This window comes from Emys orbicularis, chromosome 1 (assembly GCF_028017835.1).
Source record: "Emys orbicularis isolate rEmyOrb1 chromosome 1, rEmyOrb1.hap1, whole genome shotgun sequence".
NCBI classification, from domain to species: Eukaryota; Metazoa; Chordata; order Testudines; family Emydidae; genus Emys; species Emys orbicularis.
In genome coordinates this window covers 146143985-146157378 of record NC_088683.1, presented here as the reverse complement: position 1 = coordinate 146157378, position 13394 = coordinate 146143985, and the positions used below count along the sequence as shown (strand labels likewise).

At 47.8% G+C, this 13394-nt stretch overlaps 3 protein-coding genes across 3 annotated transcripts in view; 2 read left to right on the top strand and 1 right to left on the bottom strand.

Annotated features, from left to right (window-relative positions):
• The window catches only part of LOC135873059 (alpha-2-macroglobulin-like), a 1316454-nt gene that overhangs the window by 679548 nt on the left and 623512 nt on the right, over positions 1-13394 (top strand). The window lies entirely within an intron of this gene.
• Positions 1-13394, top strand: part of LOC135890878 (scavenger receptor cysteine-rich type 1 protein M130-like) — a 152081-nt gene that overhangs the window by 49672 nt on the left and 89015 nt on the right. The gene's annotated exons all lie outside the window — the stretch shown is intronic.
• The window catches only part of LOC135873063 (olfactomedin-4-like), a 33374-nt gene that overhangs the window by 9504 nt on the left and 10476 nt on the right, over positions 1-13394 (bottom strand). Inside the window, exons 3-4 of the mRNA XM_065397538.1 lie at positions 1078-1290; positions 292-445 (exon numbers count right to left, since the gene is read on the bottom strand). Coding sequence (XP_065253610.1) covers positions 292-445; positions 1078-1290 — 367 coding nt within the window. The remainder of the gene's footprint in view (positions 1-291; positions 446-1077; positions 1291-13394) is intronic.

The following is a 13394-nucleotide window of genomic DNA, read 5'->3' as shown; positions in this document are numbered from 1 at the left end:
TTAAAACAAATAAAAGGAAGTTCTTCTTCACACAGCGCACAGGCAATCTGTGGAAGTCCTTGCCTGAGGAGGCTGTGAAGGCTAGGCCTATAACAGGGTTTAAAAGAGAACAGTAAGAGTATGGGAAAGTGTTTGTTTCCTGCCCTCATCTTTATATCAGCCTGATGCGGAGAGGTTAGTACATGTCTGGCAAATTTCTCAAGACCTGTGCTTTATTTTCATTTCATTTAACTCAGTCTTCTTCCTACTTCTCCCATCCCTTCTCATATGATTTATACACAGAATGCTTACCTGGTGGGAAATAGGAGGGTGTAGTGGTTTGATTTCTATGTTTTTCACATTCCTTCAATCGATTCTGGAGAGCCACAATTTCTCGATGAATTACAAGGATATTGTTTTTGTCCAATGATTCCAGATCATTTACCATGAGAGTCAGATTCTTGATCTAGAGAAATAAAAATTCAGCATGACTTTAAATTACAGTCATCTTTATTTCACAAACATTTTAGGCTGGATTTATCATTTCAAAAGAGGTGCCGCAGAACAAGTATTAGGAAATGTTCCCAAGAATAAGTTTTAGCATTAACATCAGGTCTCAAGCTAATGTGTGTAACTACAAGAAAATGTTTGTGAAGACAGTGAAGAAACTAATGATATTTTACTTACCATCAAAAGCAATTATTCACTCCAGGTGAGTGAGTGATAACAATTTTGAAAATTTGATTTATTTAATATTGGGAAGGGGTTCTTGATTTTATATTGATTGGGTCACTACCCTAATAAGTTAAGTTTTTAATTATATTTGTTGGAGCACAGAAGCTTTTAGGCATGGGTGCTCATAAATTAATATTTATTCTGATAATGTAGACAGTATATTTATTTAATATAGCAGCATCCTAGAACTTTAGCTTTCAGTCACACAAATGATAAAAATTCCCATATATGAAGAAATATGCTAACATGCTTACGGCCAAGATTTGCTTTAACTCCACTGACAATAATAGAGACATTCCAAATTTCACTGGAGTAACAGAGAACTGAATGTTTCTGAATGGCAGAAGAACCCTCATACTCTACCTCCACGTATAGTTGTTCAACAATCACATTGCTTCCAACAAGTGTGGATTTCAGCTGAGTGACCAGTCTCTCCATTTCATTGATTTCCAATTTCAGCAACTGAAAGTCCAACTCAGTGTAAGAAACACTGGTCGACTCCATATATTCCACCTTGATGGTTAGGTTTCGGATTTTCTGTTCATACATTTCAATTGCTTTGGTATATTGGCTAACCTAAAAAAAAACAAGCAAATTTTCAAGTTCAGTTTAGCAAATATAACAGGCATGTTTGACATCTTCTTTACATCTGTGCAATCCCACTGGGACTGCATGTGAATTACTGAGGGCAGAATTTCATTCATAATCTTCACTTTATTCCGCACTGTAACAAGGGCAACCACATTGTGAGCAACCCCTCATGGCCAGAAGTCACCCTGCAACACCAGCTGCTGTTTCCCCCACAAGGGCCCCTTATGCAGACTCCACACTCTTTTTCTAGGCTCAAAATACCCCTCCTTGGAGCCTGGGTTTATTCACAAAATATAAACTACAAATAAAACAGAGTCCCAAATTAAAGTCCAACAAGCAAACGCTTCTCTTCCTGCTCCCAAGCCTCCCTGCCTGGAGAGCTTTTGCTGTCTTTCCCCTGTTCTCTTGGGGTCCCCCTTGCCTTAGCAGACTACTGCCAGCACTTCCTAGCTGGAATCTTTGGCTACATCTATACTGCCCTGCAGTTCGGACTGCAGGGTGCACTAAAGTGCTGCTCTGTAACTCCCCCGTGTGGATGCCAGGGACTTGAACTAGCAGGTTCCTTCTTCACATTAACGTAGTCCTGTTTGAAGAGGATTACATGAAGGCAAACTAGGAACCTTATGGGTTGCACCTGCAGTATCCACACAAGTGAGTTACAGTGCAGCATCTTGGTGCGCATGGCTATTCACACCCCCGCGGTCCAAACTGCTGGACAGTGTAGCTCGGGGTGTACAACCTATGGCCTGTGGACTATACACAGCCCACCAGAGCATTTCATAAGGCCTGCAGCCTGCTTCAACACAAAATACTAACGGCCGATTCATTAGCGTTTTTTCATCATGTTTACATCATTTTAGTTTACACAAGTATGTAAATAGACAATATCGTACACAGAAACAACCTATCTAAATACATACAAAACTAGCTGAACTTCAAATATACATCAATACAAGTGCCTTTAAATCTTATTAAAATATGTAGAAACCTTGTGGGCCAAACAGATTATGTGTCACTTCTGTGTAATAAGGTTGGGCACCACTGGTGCAGATAAAACCTTAGTCACAAATCCCAGGACTCTGCTGGAGCCTCCTCATTCCCAGCAGTCTTTGCTCTCCCTGAGTTTTCCCCTCACTTCAGCTTCCAGCTACTCTTTATCGGGGAATCACCTGATCCCTGTCAGGTGTGCCTCCTTCAGTAATCAGGGCTGGCTAGCCACAGCAATACTGAGTTTACAACAGTGCCATGGGGCCCAGCCCATGCTCAAAAGGGCCCCCAGCCCAGCCTGCTCTGTTTGCACTTTGCCCTGAGGTCCCGCCAGCCCACTGACTCCTCTATTCTCCCAGCCCCTCCTCCCCCCCCGCCCACTCCTCTCTGACCCCTTGCCCCACCCACCTTCTCCTCTCCACCCCCTGGCCAGACCCCAGTACAGCTATGGCTCTGACCAGTCTTGGCCAGTTTGGGATGAGGAGCCAGTGGGGGGGCTTGGCTGGGCCCCTCCAGGCAAGAGGGTCCTGAGGGACCCAGCCCAGGCAGGGGCGGGCCCTTGTCTGGCTGAGCGTGCCGCTCCCGAGGGGCCGGCGCAATTCCCCACCCTGGGAACGGAACCAGCCTCGACCACGCTCCTGGCTCAGCCCGGCTGACAGTCACCTCCCGGTAGAGTCAGTGAATGCGGCCGGGGGGGCGGGGAAATGTGTTGTGGTGGTGGGGCTGTGGGGAAAGGTACTGGGCAGTAGTGGGTGGGGGAGATCTGTGTGAGTTGGGGTTCTGTGTGGGGGTGCTGGGCAGTAGTGGGGGGCTGTGGGTGGGAGGGGGTGGGCAGTTGTGGTGGGTGTTGGGAGGCACTGGGCAGGGTGGTGGTGTGCAGGGCATTGTGCATTTGTGGGGAGGTTGTGGGGGGGCGCTGGGCATAGCAGGTCCAGGGGACGCTAGGCCTAGGGAGTGAGGTGGTGTTGGGCAGGGGGCTGTAGGGCACTGCCCAGGCCCACCCCCAAGGGGAAGGGGCACTCTGGCAGCACAGGGCCACGTGGGCCAGTGTGCATCTGGAAACTGCCGGTTTGTGAAAAATGCCCTTGAACTGAACTGGGCTGGGCAGAGTAGAGCCACCCCCACCATACCATGCCCCATTGGCCCAGCCGGCGCCTCACTCCGGGGACCAACCTCCCCACTCCATCCTCTATTGCTCCCATCGGGGCCCACAAATATGTTTGGTGCTGGGCCCACAAAAGGTTAATCTCAGGGAGAGTTAATCCCAGGCCCTCCAGCCCGTACAGGGCAAGCCACCCGCTTACACTCACTAATGTTCCCTCTATGAGCTAACTTTATCCAGGATTATATAGAATTTCAGGGGGAAGATTCTACCAGGAAACCTGCAGTGATTATTTCAGAGAAGTGATGTACATGAAGAATGTCTACACAGCACATGGCTGCGAGTCTCTGAGCCCCAGTTGACAGTGCTAAGAATATCCCCCTTCCTAGGCCTCAGAGCCTGTGCCACAGCCTAAGCCTTAACACCTACACAGCTATTTTTAGCACATAATGCAAGCCCAAGTCTGTTGACCTGAGCTTGGAGACTCACTGCTGTGTAGATGTACTCTCGTGGGCTGAAAAAGTAACAAAAACAAAAAAAATCCACCAATTTGTCCAAGACGACTTTCTGTTGACTTCAGTGGGCACTGGTCAGGCCTCCACACTCCAAATAGTATCCAATCTTTTATGCATCAGAACTAATTGAGTCCCCTGAAGAAGGGGTTATTTTAGCACAGTGCACTATTACAAATCCCATCCATCCATCCAGAAACTGATTTAAATGAAGGCCAGTTGAGGTGACAGTTATTTTAGCCTTTAGGTAGAATAACTGTTGCACAGCAGCCTCTTCAGATGTGGAACCACTAAACAGATGGCTGGATAAATATACTTTTGCACATGTCTCTACTAATGTAAAGGTCACGGTGCAAACATTGTCAAGGAGAATGTCAAGAACATAATATGGATTTAGAGCAGTCTCTGAAAATTAGAGTTCCATACAAATGGAACATCTTGGCAGGGCCGGCTCTGGCTTTTTGGCCGCCCCAAGCAAAAAAACCACCTGCGGCACGGCCGGAGCAGGGGGACCAGCTGGGGGGGCGGGGGGAGGGGGAGGGAGCGGGCGGGAGAGAGAGAGAAGGGGGTGGCCAGGGCTACAGCAGGGGCGCTGCCACGCGGCCTCTCCCGCTGCGCCGCCTCCTGCTGCCTGCCGCGAGGGCTCCGCTCCGGTCGACGGGGAGGGAAGGAAGAGGACTGCCCTGCAAGGCGCTCTGGTTCTCCGCGCCGCCGCCCCCTACAGGGCGGCCGGAGCAGAACAAAAAAAAAAGCGGCCGTGCCACCCTAGGATTGGGCGGAATGCCGCCTCCAACAATCTGCCGCCCCAAGCACCAGCTTGCTCCGCTGGTGCCTGGAGCCAGCCCTGCATCTTGGGAAAGATATAATCCTCCTCCTACATGACTTAAAACTGTACCCATTTTTCCTTAATGGCAAGATGATAAGAAGCATCTCTCAGCAAGAATAAATAGAATTATATTATTGTGTCAAATTAGCAACTCTGGAGTCAGAAGGCATTTCCATTATAAGCCCCAATTTTCAGGTGCTTATCACTTCCCTAAATATTATCTTCTGGACTGAAATGGCTTATGCATATTCTCAGACCTAAAATGAATTTGTTGGTTTAAAAATCAAATTGGCATTATCTTAACATGAATTAAGAGTGTTTTGCCCCAGCCACAATTTTTTTAAATCTATTTTAATCAAGGGGACAGCTCTGAAATGGCCTTTTAATGAAAAACTGTACTCAGGTCAAATTTTTAAGACTAGAGCTTTGCTGTTCTACTGTCCTGGTAATATCACCTACAGACTCCTGACCAAGGCTTTGTAACAACCATAGAAGAGACTTCCGCCAAATAATTCTTTCCAAGATATACACTGAACCTCAGTACATGTTGGGGCAGGTCTTTGGGAGTTTAGTCAATGGTACATTGATACTTGTGCAGGGCAGATACAATCAATTAAGCACATAATGTGTCTGACTACTGAATCTCAGTGACTTAGTTTAAGGAGGCAAACCAAAGGTAAGAGGACTCTCTTTTCAAAGTTACAATTTTTTATACAACTGTGACAACTACTTTTTGAGTCTAAGGGGAGCCGTTAAACAGAGACTCCTAGAAATGTAGGACTGGAAGAGACCTCAATAGGTCATCAGTCTAGTCCCCTACACTGAGTCGGGACTAAGTATTATCTAGACCATCCCTGACAGATGTTTGTCTAACCAGTTCTTAAAAACCTCCAGTGATGGAGATTCCACAACCTCCCTAGGCAATTTATTCCAGTGCTTAACTACTGGTATGTCTACACTACGAGGGTAGTTCGATTTCACTTAAATCGAATATGTTGAATCGATATTACAAAGTCGAACATGTGTGTCCACACTAAGGACAGTAATTCGACTTTGTGAGTCCACACTAACGGGGCAAGCGTCGACATTGGAAGCGGTGCACTGTGGGCAGCTATCCCACAGTTCCCGCAGTCCCCGCTGCCCATTGGAATTCTGGGTCGAACCCACAATGCCTTCTGGGGAAAAAAATGTGTCGAGGGTGCTTTTGGGTAACTGTCGTCATCCGTCCGTCACTACCGCCCTCCCTCCCTCCCTGAAAGCGCCGGCGGGAAATCAGTTTGCGCACTTTTCTGATCAGTGACAGCGCGGACGCCACAGCACTGCGAGCATGGATCCCGCTGCAACCATCGCTGCAGTTGTGGCAGTTCTCAACGCCTCGCAGCTTATCATACACCTTTCCCTGAGGCAGATGCAGAGAAATCAGCAGAGGAGGCTACGGCACCGCCGTGAGGGCCTGAAGTCAGAGAGTAGCACAGAGCTGTCAGAAACCACGAGACCCAGCGCCCAGGACATCACGGTGGCAATGGGTCATGTGGATATTGTGGAACGGCGATTCTGGGCCCTGGAAACAAGCACGGACTGGTGGGACCGCATAGTGCTGCAGGTCTGGGATGAATCCCAGTGGCTGCGAAACTTTCGCATGCAGAAGGGGACTTTCCTCGAACTTTGTGAGTTGCTGTCCCCTGCCCTGAAGCGCAATGACACCCGGATGCGAGCAGCCCTGACTGTCCAGAAGCAAGTGGCCATAGCCCTCTGGAAGCTTGCAACGCCGGACAGCTACCGGTCAGTCGCAAACCACTTTGGTGTGGGCAAATCTACCGTGGGGGTTGTTGTGATGCAAGTAGCCAACACAATCGTTAAGGTACTGCTCTCAAAGGTAGTGACTCTGGGAAACGCGCAGGTCATCATAGATGGCTTCACCGCGATGGGATTCCCAAACTGCGGTGGGGCTATAGATGGGACTCACATCCCTATCCTGGGACCGGACCACCAGGCCAGCCAGTACATTAACAGAAAGGGCTACTTTTCAATGGTGCTGCAAGCACTGGTGGACCATAGGGGACATTTTACCAACATCAACGTCGGATGGCCGGGCAAGGTTCATGACGCTCGCGTGTTCAGGAACTCTGGTCTGTTTAGATGGCTGCAGGAAGGTATTTACTTCCCGGACCACAAAATAACTCTTGGGGATGTGGAGATGCCTACAGTGATCCTCGGGGACCCAGCATACCCACTAATGCCCTGGCTCATGAAGCCCTATACTGGCGCCCTGGACACAGAAAAAGAACTGGTCAACTACCGTCTGAGCAAGTGCAGAATGGTGGTGGAGTGTGCTTTTGGCCGTCTCAAGGGGAGATGGAGAAGCTTACTGACTCGCTGTGATCTCAGCGAAACCAATATCCCCATTGTTATAGCAGCTTGCTGTGTGCTCCACAATCTCTGTGAGAGCAAGGGGGAGACCTTTATGGCGGGGTGGGAGGTTGAGGCAAATAGCCTGGCTGCTGATTACGCCCAGCCAGACGGGCGATTAGAAGATCCCAGCAGGACGCGCTGTGCATCCGGGAGGCTTTGAAAGCTAGGTTCCAGACTGAGCAGGGTAACCAGTGACTGTTAAGTTTGTGGACACAGAAGCTGAACCTGCCCCCGTTTCTTTACCCAGTTCATGTTGACTATCCTTCCAAGTTACATACCCCCTTCACCACCTTCCCAAAAAATAAAATCTGTTCTGTTTTGTTAATGAACACAGTTGTCTTTATTACTGTTTTCGCGGGAATGTTTTAAACCGGGGATGCAGACTGTGGCGGGGGGCGGGTTTAGTGTTCTGATGCAAATGATGCTTCTAAACTCCAGGAATGACAGGCTCCGCAGTGGTGGACTCCTGGGCGGGACTGCGTGTATGTGTCGGCTATGTGACTTTCTGGCAGGGGGAGGAGGGTTACAGATCCCCTGCTGTGTGGCTCTGTGATCCAGGATAAGGACCGCTGCATAAGATCTGTAACTGCCCTCCCCCGCCACAAAGTCACAGAGCAACTCCCCCCCCCCCACAGAACATGAAAACCACCTCCCAGACTGACCAGGGTAACTAGTGACTGCACTGTGTATGTGTCCTGATGCTGGACCTGCCCCCGCCTCTGTACCCTGCTAAAGGTGACTGTCCTGTCCAATTACCAAGCCCCTTCCCCCCCTTCAGACAGAGTCTCCTCCAAAAGAAAATCATGGAAACAGTAATTAAAAGAAACAAATATTTTATTATGAACCACACATGAAACGGGGGGGGGGGGACTTGGATGGGGGCTTGTGTGAGGTGGGTAGGAAAGGACTTTTCAAATTTTGGGGAATGAGAGCCTTCTAGTGCTAGAGCAGTCTGCAGGGGTTGACAAAGTTTTAACGGCCCTTGCCGCCCCTCCTTCTTTGGACTTTGGGTGAGGGGGGTGTGGGACTTGGTGGCGGGGGAGGGCGGTTAGAGAGAGACTGCAGCGGGGCTCTGTCCTCCTGCCTCCGGTCTTGCAGAACATCCACAAGGCGCCGGAGCGTGTCCGTTTGCTCCCTCATTAGTCCAAGCAGCGTTTGAGTCGCCTGCTGGTCTTCCTGACGCCACCTCTCCTCCCGTTCCATGATTGCTCGGTGCATTTGGGACAAGTTCTCCCTCCACTGTGTCTGCTGGGCTGCCTGGGTTCGGGAGCAGCCCATTAGTTCTGAGAACAAGTCCTCACGCGTCTTCTTCTTCCTCCACCTAATCTGCGCTAGCCTCTGGGAGTGTGATGCCAGGCTGGGTTGGGAGAGAGTCGCAGATGTGTCTGTGGGAATGGGAAAAAGGGAGTGAATTCCTGAGACAGATAAATGAAGTTGTGAACAAAGAACATAGTCTTTCTCTGTGAACAACACCATGCACTGCACCTCTCACATGCGCACTCAGGACAAGGTCGAATTTTCGGCCCTCGCCTTCAGTGCCTGGGGTCTTGCAGTGGCGATCTGAGAAGCGGGGCAGGACACCTGAACTTCTGTAGCAGGCAAACATGGTAAGCCGTAGACTTGTGGCTGCTTAAAACTTTAATAGTAGCACTGGCCTCCTTTCACATTGAAAGCAATGCCAGTCTCTGCTGGCGGCAATCAGGCAAGCATGAACTCTGCCCCTGTCCCACCCCCTCGCGGCTGTCCCAGGGAAAGATCCCTGTATGCTGCCCCTCTCCCGCCTCCACCGCGTGGCTGTAAAGCAGTCCCAATACTAACATTCCCCTCCCTAATTCAAAGCAGGGCATCATGAGTGACATCACCCTGATGAGGATCTCGGACAGCGAGAAGGAACGTATGCTTAGGGAAAGCATGCAAAAACCAGAAACTCTGCCGTGCAATGATCCCTGAGTACTTGATTGTCTCATGGCGCGGAAACGTCTCGTACCATGGTGGACCCAATAAGATCGCTCTCCCCAGGAACCTGATGAACAGGCTTGAACATTACCTCCAGGAGAGCTACGTTGAGATCTCCCATGAGGATTTCGTCTCTGTCCCCGGACATATAGACCGGATTTTGTTGTAGCTGCACTGGCAGGGACTAAAGAGTGGAGCGTCTTGGGCAGCAGAATCATGGAAAACGGGACATTGTTAGATTTTTTTTAAAATAATTGGGACTAAATAGTTAAGCGCCTAAGGCAAAGAAATCATGAAAAACCCATTGTTAATATTATAAATATTCCAGTTCTGTTAAAAATAAAAGTTTATATGTTTAAAGCACTTACTGCTTGATCCTTCCCCTGATTCTGTGTCCGGGGTAACGGATGGGGACGGTTGGTAGGGGATCTCGGTAAGGGTGATGAAGAGCTCCTGGCTGTCGGGGAAATCAGCGGTGCAAGCGCTGTCGACTGCCTCGTCCTCCTCATCTCCTTCCTCATCTTCCCCATCCGCTAACATGTCCGACGAGGAACCGGCCGCGGACAATATCCCATCCTCAGAGTCCACGGTCAGTGGTGGGGTAGTGGTGGCGGCCGCACCTAGGATGGAATGCAGTGCCTCGTAGAAACGGGATGTGTGGGGTTGGGATCCGGAGCGTCCATTTGCCTCTTTGGTTTTTTGGTAGCCTTGTCTCAGCTCCTTGATTTTCACGCGGCACTGCGTTGCATCCCGGCTGTATCCTCTCTCTGCCATGGCTTTAGAGATCTTCTCGTAGATCTTTGCATTCCTTCTTTTGGAGCGCAGCTCTGAAAGCACGGTCTCATCGCCCCACACAGCGATGAGATCCAAGACTTCCCGATCAGTCCATGCTGGGGCCCTCTTTCTATTAGATTGCACGGTCACCTCTGCTGGAGAGCTCTGCATCGTTGCCAGTGCTGCTGAGCTCGCCACGATGTCCAAACAGGAAATGAGATTCAAACTGCCCAGACAGGAAAAAGAATTCAAATTTTCCCGGGGCTTTTCCTGTGTGGCTGGTCAGAGCATCCGAGCTCAGACCGCTGTCCAGAGCGTCAACAGAGTGGTGCACTGTGGGATAGCTCCCGGAGCTATTAGCATCGATTTCCATCCACACCTAGCCTAATTCGATATGGCCATTTCGAATTTAGCGCTACTCCTCTCGTTGGGGAGGAGTACAGAAGTCAAATTTAAGAGAGCTCTATGTCGAACTAAATAGCTTCGTGGTGTGGACGGGTGCAGGGTTAATTCGATGTAACGGCGCTAAATTCGACATAAAAGCCTAGTGTAGACCAGGCCTTATAGTTAGGAAGTTTTTTCTAATGACTAACCTAAAATCTTCCTTGCTGCAATTTAAGCCCATTAACCACTGAGGGCAGGACAAGAAGTAAAGAGAACAATTTATCACCCTCTTCTTTATAACAGTTTTCAGGTACCTAAAAGGTTATCACCTTCCCCCCCCCCCCCAAGTCTACTTGTCTCCTGACTAAACAAACCCAATTTTTCAATCTTCCCTCATACGTCATGGTTTCTAGACCTTTAATCATTTTTGTTACTCTCCTCTGGTCTTTCTCCAATTTGTCCACATCTTTCCAGAAGTGTGGTGCCTAGAACTAGACACCATACTCCAGCTGAAGCATCATCAGTGCTGAGTAGAATGGAAGAATTACTTCTCATGTCTTGCTTACAACACTCCTGCTAATACATCCCAGCATGATGTTCGGGTTTTTTGCTACATATTACATTGTTCACTCATATTTCATTTGCGATGCCACATAAACCCTAGATCCTTTTCTGCAGTACATGTTCCTAGGCAGTCATATCCATTTTTGCAATTAATTATTCCTTCCTAACTGTAGTACTTTGCATATGTCTTTATTGAATTTCGTCCTATTTATTTCAGACCATTTCTCCAATTTGTCAAGATGATTTTGAATTCTAACCCTGTCCTCCAAAGCACTTGCAAGCCCTCCCAGCTTGATATTGTCAAACGTTATAAGTGTACTCTCTCTGCCATTATCCAAATCATTTATAAAGATATTGAATAAAAACAGACCAGGACAGATCCCTGCAGGACCCCATTCAATATGCCCTTCCAGCTCAATTATTAACTATTGATAACCAGTCTCTGAATAAAGTTGTGCACCCACTGTATGATAGGTTCATCTAGGCTATATTTCTCTACTTGGCTTATGAGGTCATGCGAGACAGTTACAAAAGCCTTACTAAAAAAATCAAGATACATCACATCTACTGTGTCCCCACCATCCACGAGGGTTGTTACCTTGTCAAAGAAGGATATTAGGTTGGTTTGACATCCTTTGTCTTGACAAATCCATGTTGACTGTTACTTACCTTACTTTCTTCTAGATGCTTACAAATTGATTCATTATCTTTCTGGCTACCAACATTAAGCTGACTGGTCTATAATTGCCAGAGTTGTCCTCGTTCCCCTTTTTATAGATAGGTACTAGATTTGACCTTTTCCAGGCCTCTGGGATCTCTCCCATCCTCCACGAAGTCTCAAAGATAATGCTAATGGCTCAGCGATAACTTCAGCCAGGTTCATTATTGTGGCAGAGCTCCACGTTTGCCTCAGGGGGTCCTGTGCTTCTAGGCGGTTAGGGCTTGCCTCAGAGGTTTGCTGTAACCCTCAATGTAGCCTCTCTCCCCTCCTAGAGGCAAGGGTTACAGCTTACTGACTCACTTTCACCATCGGCCAGTCAACGGGTTTGGTGTAAGAACCCTCTTTAGTCCCTGTCTTCCTACTCAAGGAGCATTTTTGTAGAGGCGTGGGGTGGGTTGGGGGGAACCCGGGCCCGTTCTCTTCTCCAGGTTCCAGCCCAGGGACCCTAATGGCACCTACAACAGGTAGTTTTCCTATACCACCAGAGCTATAGCCCTTCCCTGGGCTACTTCCCCAAACAGACCCTCCTAGCACCCTGGCCATGCTTGTCCTCTGGCGCTTTTACTGTGCACCTTCTTTCTCCCAGTCTTCCCACTACACACCTACTTACTCCCAGTTCCTACCAGCCAACCTCTCTGAAAGAGCTTCCTTTTAACTAGTCCCAGACAGTTCTAAACAGGCTTCAGGTGATCTGAGTAGCCTGTTTCCCTTGATTTCTTCTAATCTGTTCTTAATTGGTTCCAGGTGTCTTATGGAGTCTGCCTGACATAACTGCTTCTAGTACCTTCCTGACTGCATTGGGGCAGCCCCTGCCCTGGTCACTCAGGAAACAGAAAACTATTCATCCAGTATGTTTTCCTCTACCAGATTCCTGTACCCAACCAGTCTAGGTCTGTCACAATATTCTAGGGTTTATTTCATCAAGCCCTGCCAGCCTGAAGACATCTAACTTGTCCAAGTAATTCTTAACTTGTTCTTTCCTTATTTTAGCCTAAGGTCCTACCTCATTTACATAGATGTTCACTATGTTAGTCATGCTAAATTTTTGGTGAAAATATCAACCAAAAGGCAATTAACACTTCAGACATTGCTGTGTATTCAGCTATTGTCTTTCCCCCCTTACAGAGTAATGGGCTTCTCCTGTCCTTGGTCTTCCTCTTGCTTCTCAGATATTTGTAAAATGTTTTCTTGTAACACATTTTGTCCCTAGCTAGATTAACCTTTTTTGCCTTGGTCTTTCTAATTTTGACCCCTCATGTTTTTTTTTTTTTTTAAATAAATATTCATCTTCTGTAATTTGACCTAGTTTCCACTTGTGTTTGACTGAGTTTCAGGTCTTTGAAGATCTCCTGATTAAGCCAGGGTTGTCTCTCACCATCACTATCTTTCCTATGATTTGGAATCATTTGCTCTTGTGCCTTTAATAACGTCTCTCTTAAAAACTGACAATTCTCCTGAACTCCCCCCCCCCTCTTTAGACTTCCCACAAGATCTTACCTATCAATTTTCTTTACTGAAGTCTTGAAGTCCATTATCTGGATAACTCCATATGCACACAGAAAATGAGCACCAACTTTGGCCCTCAGATACATGCCATGTGCATTTCAGTGTGTACATACCTTAGGTCAGAATTTATCCCAAGTAACTTAGGGCCATCATGTTACAATGAGAGTCATAACACTGAATTAATGTTTTTTTGCACTGACTATTAATATTCATTTGGCATGATTTTAAACCTGATGACTTTTGTGGTAAGCATAAGAGAGGATAGTTTTCCCTTAGCTTCTTTTATGAAAAGGAGAGAACACTACAGAGTAGCAATTGTTTTTCCAAGGTGTGAGCAATGTGGCA